General features: G+C 39.3%; 1 protein-coding gene across 1 annotated transcript in view; it reads right to left on the minus strand.

Moving 5' to 3' along the window:
* LRP2 (low density lipoprotein receptor-related protein 2) overlaps nucleotides 1–8,399 on the minus strand; it is a 109,960-nt gene extending 101,561 nt beyond the window's left edge. Inside the window, exon 1 of the mRNA XM_009996130.1 lies at nucleotides 8,306–8,399. Within this exon, the coding sequence (XP_009994432.1) occupies nucleotides 8,306–8,399 (94 nt within the window). The remainder of the gene's footprint in view (nucleotides 1–8,305) is intronic.
* Nucleotides 8,400–8,777: the final 378 nt, after the last annotated feature.

Here is an 8,777-nt window from a genome sequence, read left to right on the forward strand (position 1 = left end):
GAAGAGGATAAATACTAGAAATATCATCTTCATTACACTTCCCGTCAGCCCAAATGGAAGAATTTTAAGTAGATCTCCTCTAACCAGCCAAACTCTACAACTGCCAGATTTATTTACCCAATTGGATTTTTTAAGGATGCCTGATTCAGCTGCAATTTTCCTTCACTGGTGGCTGCTAGGCATGGTACTTAAATTCTTTAAATTAGCTAGCTACCCTAAGAAGTATTCCAGGTATAGAGGTGAATAACAGGGAAGAGTGTCCTGCACTAGTTTGTGTAGCTGGATAAGGCCTACACTTGTTACATGCTTAGAAACACAAGAGCATAGAGTACTGCATACTGTGTACTATCCAAAAGCAAGCACAAAAAAAAATCACAGGAAAGGCACACGGTGTTTCCCAGGTTTCACAGTAATAGCACACAACTCAAATAAAATCAGCTCACTGAACTGCAGGCATTTGCCTACAGACCTGGAACACTTAAATTGTAACGCCCTCCTCACAGCAATACTGTGTATCAGTCCTTCAAAATGACTGCTAGGAAGGAGACTGGAAACATCTGGTGTATTGCTGGCCACAAAGTGAGTATCTCCATATGCAATGTTTAATGACCAAGATTTTCCCTTAACAGAGTGATAATTTGAGTCTCTGAGGCAACTGAGCTGTGTCTGAGGCTCTATTCAGACTTCCTATTGGTTCAGCCAACAAAAATGTGTCAAGGCTCAGACTGACAACTGAAGTAGACCCAGTTTAATTACTCCACTAAATTCCTTTCATGCACTGCAGAAGTAACAAAAGGAATTTTAGTACTTTGGTACAATTACAGAAATAGTAGGAACTGAAATTCATTTTCAGTGAAGCTTTAATGTGTATTCTGAGACTGGTGACATACAAAAGAGTGAAAACTGCAAAGCTAATAAAACCAGCTCATATATTCATAGTAAAGACACCACAAACTTCATCACTCATTTCAGACACAAACTGGACCTTGTTTGTTTCACATTAAATGGTTTAAAAACCTATTAGACCTTAAGAGTAGTAAAACCTATTTTTATTAACTCAGCCAGAAGGCCAGCAAAAACTGTAGCAGCATTCCATGTGTTTGGTTATTGTCCAATTCATTTATTGCTTTTCAGGTTGAGAACAGCCCTACAACCCTGCTCAAAAGCGAACACATGAGCAGTCCCATTCAAGTCAAGCCATCTATTTACACTGGACAACTTTACAAAAGGGTATCCCGCAGTGCTAATACTGGTTCACTACAGCTCTGATGGGACCACTCTTGTAACTAGCATGGTAGTCAAGCATTTGCTATATATTCTTAGCAGTAGCACTGCTTAAACAGTGGTTGTGTGGTCAGCTGACACAACTTGCTAACTTACCATAGGAAAAAGGGGTGTCTCTCTCCCTCTTTCTAGTTCCTCTCCTCCCACTTGATGCCAAGGTTCACTTTATTTTCCAGACTCCAGTAGCCACCAGATCTTTCTGCATGCTGCTCTAAATCACTAAGCCATCAGGAAACAGTCTAATTCCCTAGGCCTGGTTCAGTTTTCCTCCAGGTTTGTAAGTGAGGACAGCTCACTGAGAGGTCCGATGAGCAGTGGTGATAGCACAAAAGAAACAGCAAACACTCAAGACTTGCAGCAACATAGGAATGGGATACTGGAGGAGAGAGGGAAGGAGAGTGGGACCTCCTACTTCCAGCAGCAGTGAACTGTTCAATTGGCTCATGAAAACGTACCCAAAGATGAAAAGGTACGAGGGCTTAATTAGTTCTAAATGGGGCTTCCCACCATTGTTGAATGATGTGAACTGTACACAGTAAACTTACTGCTTCTGTGCAAACCTGAGGAGGATTATTGATGCATATGCATACACCAGTTCTGCAGGCTCTATATTTCCTCAAACTAAACTAAAATCTCTGTGGTATACTTATCTGAGTTGATATTGTGCACAGTGGTTTCTGAAGATAAAAACTATTACCTAGACTCTATATTAGTTAATGTATCAGTTCCTGGGTTATCTTGTGGACTACACCTTTTGTTTCTTTCAAGGTACTGCAGAACACAATTAAACCCTCATCCTTCTTGCTCCACAAAAGCATAAGCCTGAAAACCCCATCAAAGGGAGTCCCCTAATGGTCCCTATTCTTTGACTTCACTCAGCAGGGTGTAGTATCATGACCTGCTTGTGCAAGAAAATTGGATAGACACACTGCTGCTGTAAACAGTGCCCTTTTGCTGAAGATCTGGCTTCATGATTATAAAACAAAGACAAACTTATTCATGTTAAAAGCATAAAATAACAGAACAGGTCATAAAAGCAGAACCATTTCAGCCGACTCACATATGTCTTTTCATTAATCCAAAACCAAACTTGTAACAGTGATCCTCAGATCTATAATCCACTTTAAGCATTGCAAAATGAAGAAAACATTAGAAGCCTTGAAATCAATGGTAAAAGCTTATGGAATCTGCTAAAGGCTATCCATCCCATTAAACATTCTATGCTTACTAATTAAACTTAATTTTTTAAAGCGTTCTAAAGTGTGCTGAGTTAAGGAAGCAAAAAACAGTTAATAAAATGGACATTATCATAAGAAACTGGACTTCAACATGGATCTCAAACAATAATAAGCTATTAAAAGAGATGTTTACTCTTCACGAAGTCCTATTTTCTATTTTTAGATCAGTACAACTCAGGGATAATTTATTTGAAATTAATGGAGTTGCACTGAGTTGACTCCAAAGAAGCCATGTTATTCCGTCATCTAGAAACAGCTCAAGGTATCTTTAAGAATAAAGCATAATTATAACATTACATAAAGAAACATTTTAGTTTTAAAAATTTTGAAAAACTGCCCTGTCCTTTATTTGCTGCATTCAGTGTAAGCTATTAAAAGAAAGCTGACAAATTCTCTAATTATCATTACTAATTAGCCACAGTAGAATAAAAACATCAACTTCTATTTAAGTAGATATCAACCTGTAGATCATTAATTAGAAGGGACCTTTAATGTTTTTCAACAATGACAACTTCTAGAAAGTGTAATTTCCTTTGAAACATCCAAAGCACTATTATGGCTCCAGCATTTTTTAAGCAGAGATCTAAAAGAGAAGAAACAATTATAAACTCCTGATTGAAAAAGTGATAACACAATAGGATTCAAAGTTACTTATTTGTCTATCTGAAGAGTTTTCACAAGCTCTCAGATCTGCACATAAATATTGTAGGAAGACTGAATGACATTTGATCCAATATTCATAATGAGAAAATGAACTACTCCTACAATGTGCCTGTTTACTGCTCAATTAAAAATATGACTATTCAGAAAAATAATTTAAAAATCTTGACCAAAGAACCTACAGGTTCAGTGCTAAATAATGAGGGGAAAATAAAAACAACAAACACAAAACAAAAACAAAACAACAACACCACCAATGGGCTTTGATCTGGCAATAATCTAAAAGTGCAAGAAGATACATATGGAGGGAGAAAGGCTCAAAATAGTGTGATTGATTTCATGTCAATCCAGGAAGCCCAAAAGGAAAAGAATTAAAAGGCTTTAATGAAATTGCATTCTACCTTCCCCCCAAATGAATCTTTGCTCATTTCCTGCAAAACACACAGAAAGTAAATCTGGATTAAAGTAGGATTTCATTGCTCAAATTTCCAATCAGCTCAATATATGAAAGAAGGTTTTGGTTTGTCTTACAGGGAAATAGAAGCATTGCATATATCACACATTTATCTTAGTTGAAATCTCCTTAGATGCTCTGTCTCTATTTGTCTTGCCTCCTGTAGCTTAATTATTTAACTGTAATACTAGAATTTGGCATAGAACCTAAATCTAACCAGGTGTCACCCAATTACTGCTTTCAATTTTTAACTAAAATTCTGGGGTTTGTCCCATTCTTTGTTTTAGCTGATTACTTTGCAAATTCCTTACATGCTTTGCTGAACAGAATACAGGAAAATAGTCAATTATTAAGAAAATTCAAGAGATGCACTAAAAGAGGGATACTCATTTAGAAGAACCATACATGTGTGTCAGTGCACAGAAATACCACTTGTTAATTAAAGTGTGAGATTATAATGTGTTTCACTAATAGGTACTTTTAAACTGTCAGCCCTTGGGAAACAAATTAGTTCAGAGCCAGGCAGACAGATACTCAGTGGGATTTTTGCTCTTGATTTTGTGTAAGTACATCTCCCAAGAGAAACCAAGAAAGTTACACTAGTGCAGTATTATGAACACTGCAACCCATAGGTCATGCACAATACCTATTCAACTACATGTTTGTATTGCATTGGTATATTAATTTTATTTGTCAACCTTTCTCCCTTCTCATTACTCCCAAATTCTCAGTCCCAAAGGAGAGTCTCACTCAAGGTCTTCAACCATTAGCTCTTGGCAGGGGCATAACCTTACAGACAGGCTTCTCTGTCATTTAAACACGCACAGGGCTGAACACGGGAGTATGACTACTGACTCTGGCCTGTCACCTACAGCAATGTCCCTGTACATCATCCTACAGACAAATTAAACAGATTTGAGTGAAGGCAATGCCTAAAAAACACTGAATTATTAATTTGCAGGTAACAATGCTTGATAGAAAAGCATGTTTCACCATTCCATACTGGAAAGAACTGCTGTAGCTCTTCTCTACTTGGTTTTATTGTACCTATTCATTACTGGCCTCATTTAATGCAAATGTTCATTGTGATTTCTGAGATAGGATATCACAACACATAGATTCATTCTTAAAATAGCCTTCCTTCTCAGTCTAATAGAGAGCTTGTAATGGGAACAAATTTTAGTAATATTGGCCTAGTATGCATTTAAGCTGATGATCTATCATTGTAGAGATTTAGGGTGTAAATCAAATTCAATGCACTAACTTTTCTGCACAAATCACATTTTGCCAAGATGTATACAGAATAGATAATCAGCTTTCCTAAAAAATATGTTAAATATATTCAATATTTTAAATTAAAAACCTTCTAACCTTGAGATTGAGAGAAACCTTAAAAAAAGTCAGTAAAATATGAGTTATTGAAAAAAAGAATAAACAAATACTAGAAGTCAACACAGCTATGATCTCTTAATCTCTTAACTCAATATAAAACAAACAAACAAAAAATAATCATCATATATCTAGAGAGAAAGCCTATTAGTGGAGATGCTTGCATTTCCCAGAATTGAAAAGTTTACACAAATGTTATTATCAGTAAGGAATATATAAAGACTGGCTAAACAATCACTGATCTCATATAACTCACAGCAACAGGAATCTGCTGTCTTTGATTTCATTCATGAAGCATGATAAATAAAAAGATTCTCAGGAGTATCCACCAGAAAGACGCAGGAGGCCAACAGCAATTTAAACATTGTGAACTACAGAGTACAGTGAAGCCCTGGCTTCTATATAGCAGTTTGGTACTAATTGCAGCAAAGCCAGAGTTTCAGTGAAAGTACAAGCAAGTCTGAAAAAACACAAACTAATGCACTGGCATCAGTTTGTAACTTGCACTAAGTTAACAGAATTGGTGACAAAAAACTATACCAAAGTTATTTATTAAATAATTTATATTATTTTAATACTAATACATTTATTTTCTGGAAGATTTACATCATCTTTGTTGAAAGCAGCTCATCAGGACCTAAGGGATAACAAAAAGCAACAAAGGAAAATTAAGTGATCAGAAATATGTAGGTTACAAAATGTTAACTGTAGTCAATTTGTGAAGAAAGTTCATAATACTTTGTGCCTAGGAAGAAGGGTTCTTTTAATAAAGAAAAGCAGCTTTCTATGATTATTTCTTTTATATATATGTGTATATATATATACACAAATACTTTTATTTTAAAAAAACCCAAAACCCAGAACAGTTCCTCTGGGTTGGAACCATTAAGAACAGGAAAAAAATTCAAACACATACTAAATCTTCAGCAAAAAAAGCACAGACCTCTCAAGTCAGTTAAGGTGAGCCTGATAACTGGAATATTACATGAGTATGTAGATTTTGTATGCTCTGCAGTAACGTTAAAGGACTCATTGTTCAAATGTGAAGTTGCCCTAAGTGATCTCCTTCGCCTTGGCAAAACTGCTGAGCATACAACATCCATCCAGGGTCTCTAGTTTATGACTACCAGCGTGAAGCACTTGGGGATTCCTCAAAACATTAGCCTTAGTCCCATGATGCACTTTCTTGACACTACCTTCACTTAGGTCGTTTTTTAGATTCCAGATGCAATTTTTTCTGGTAACAGTCACCCCACAGGCAACAAGGCTTATAGAGTAAAGGTTGCAGAACCAGACTCTACTACTGGCAATTACAAGAAGTAGTATTTTAATCCAGTGGTATGTTTAAGACCTGTAAATCCGGAATTAGATACATTGAGGAAGAACCATACTATAATTTGAGCAAATGTTCATCCAAAGCTACTTCTAGAAAAATTCAGTTTTTTACCTGGAAATACTCAGGTATTGCCAAAAATCCCATCAAAAACATCATAGAAGTACCATTGAAAATACTACAGAGTAGACAAGATAATAAGATATTCTTAATTTTCTTTCTGAGAATGGGAATTGCTTTCATGATTCTCAGTGTTGTTTTTTTTAAATGAGAGTCTGACATGATCCCAAAGTTCAAGGATCTGAACTTAAAGACACCAAATATTTCACACTAACAAAGACAGTGTGGGCAAAATTGCTATCCAGAGGTTTTACTTGCTATTAAAACTGTTCTGTTTCATCTGCACAGTTATTCCACTGTGAAGAGTGGAGGGGGGAGGGACAAGTGGGACATCATCAAAGTAAAAATCTGTACTTTCAAAACTTCTCTCTGCTTCTTCTGTCATGTCATTTACCAAGCATGTCCTGAACAGTAAAAAGCGGTTGTAGAGCAATTAAATAAACTTTTAGATCACCAACGCAGCTTCCATTCTATCCAATGTAAAATAACAGTGCACAGGATTAACTCTGCCCAGTGTGACCTCCTTGGCTAGAGCTTTTGCAGGTCTCCTGCTGCACATTAGCTATCTCCTGTTTCCCTGCTCTTAAGTGGGAGCTGCTAGCAGCAGTTGCTGTATAATTACTTACTTGATTCTGTCTAAGAAGCTTAAACTAAGAGTTGAGCAAAGAAAGCAGATTAACAATTTGAACACACACGTAATACACAGACACACACGACCAGCAGGACTGCCGGGTCAATACATGGGGCTGAGAAAATACACTTCAGCCACTCTTCCTCCAGTAACCCAGGCTTCATTTTCACTGGAGGACAATTAAACTGCGCGAAGAAAGGGGGCCAGGAGGAGAGGGGCTGCAGCCACAGGCTGGGGAGAGGGCTGGGGACACGGCTCTGCCATCCCCGGCAGCCCGATTAGCGGCAGAGGCGGCGCCCGGGCCGCTCGGCCGTCACATGCCCGGCGCTGTCGCCTGGCAACAGCAAAGCCCAGGAAAAAGTTCTGCCTCGCTCAACTTCAAATCTGCGTCTGAGACCGACTGAGGGGGGCTTATTGTGCTCCAGACTAAGCATCTGTTTCTTTCTTACAGCCTTCTGTAAATGACTGTATACGCCACACGTAGGTAAGCCTGATAACACGCACACCCCCGCCCGGCAGGACCTGTCTGCGCGCAACTGCCGCGGCCGGTGCGCGGCTCCCCACAAACAACTCCAGGTACAATTTTAGTGGTCACCAAACCTGCTCGTGGAATGCAGGTGAACTCTGCTCTGCAAAACCACCCACACTTCAGTAGAAAGAAGAGCATACAGATCGAAAGGAAAAAATGCAAGAGCTCCGGGGTGACTGTTTGTTTAACCTCACCCACAGCGCGCAAGCCGAGCTCGCTACCGCAAGAGCTGCCCACTTGCACATCTAAAACTCTTGAGTTTAGACCGTGGAGTTGCCCAGTCTGAGCTGTCCCTCCAAATTCAGCACCATCTGCGTGTTGCTGTCTTGTACAAAAAAAAGCTTGTACAAACTAGAAAAACAATCAGAAAAAAAAAAAAAATCCCATGATAACCTACAACCAAGAAGAAGTAAAGCTAAAGAACCTGTGGAAGTTTGTAGTGTTTTTAAGATGCTACTTCCTTTTCCACAACAGAAATCGACTCCCTCAAATGACTCCTGAAAGGAGCCAACTGTATCCCCTAGATATTAGAAAGAACTCCTTCAGTCGGCTCCCATTAACCCTCTACTCGCAGACACTGGTCTTTTTCTCAAAGAAGTCCCCAGGACTGGGACGTGCTCCTTGCGGTGCAAGTCCCACTTCGGAAAAGCTGAAGCATAGCGCTTACCTTGGCAACAACCCTGCATTATGCATGCAGTGAACAATATGAGCAGTTTGCAAGCAGTTGCTGCCCTTCCATCCGTCCGATGGTGAGGTCCCATCGGGGCTGGGATGCTCCAGCTACCTCAGAAGCTGGGTCCTCGACTCCGGGGTGCTGATCTGCACAGCAGCAGCACAAGGACCCTGATGTCTTTTTCTTATCCCGCTAGTTGCAGAAGAAAGGCGCGTTTGCCTGTTGAGACATCGCGTTTTCTATAAACTCCCACCCTCCAGACATTGCATAAAGCTCTTTATACCCGGCAGCCCCGGAACTAGCATGAGGGAATCAGGCACTGCTCCAGGCCACAGGCTGCCGCTGCCCCTCCTTCAACACTTTGCAGGGTAGGCAAGATGCTTCCAAGTCCCCGCACTTTGCAGACTTTGTATCAGAGTCCAGCGGAGCTCCAGTGCGTATTTAGAGTAAATATGGGGGATTTCAG

The sequence above is a fragment of the Chaetura pelagica genome, unplaced genomic scaffold, assembly GCF_000747805.2.
Source record: "Chaetura pelagica isolate M959 unplaced genomic scaffold, ChaPel_1.0 scaffold3, whole genome shotgun sequence".
NCBI classification, from domain to species: domain Eukaryota; kingdom Metazoa; phylum Chordata; class Aves; order Apodiformes; family Apodidae; genus Chaetura; species Chaetura pelagica.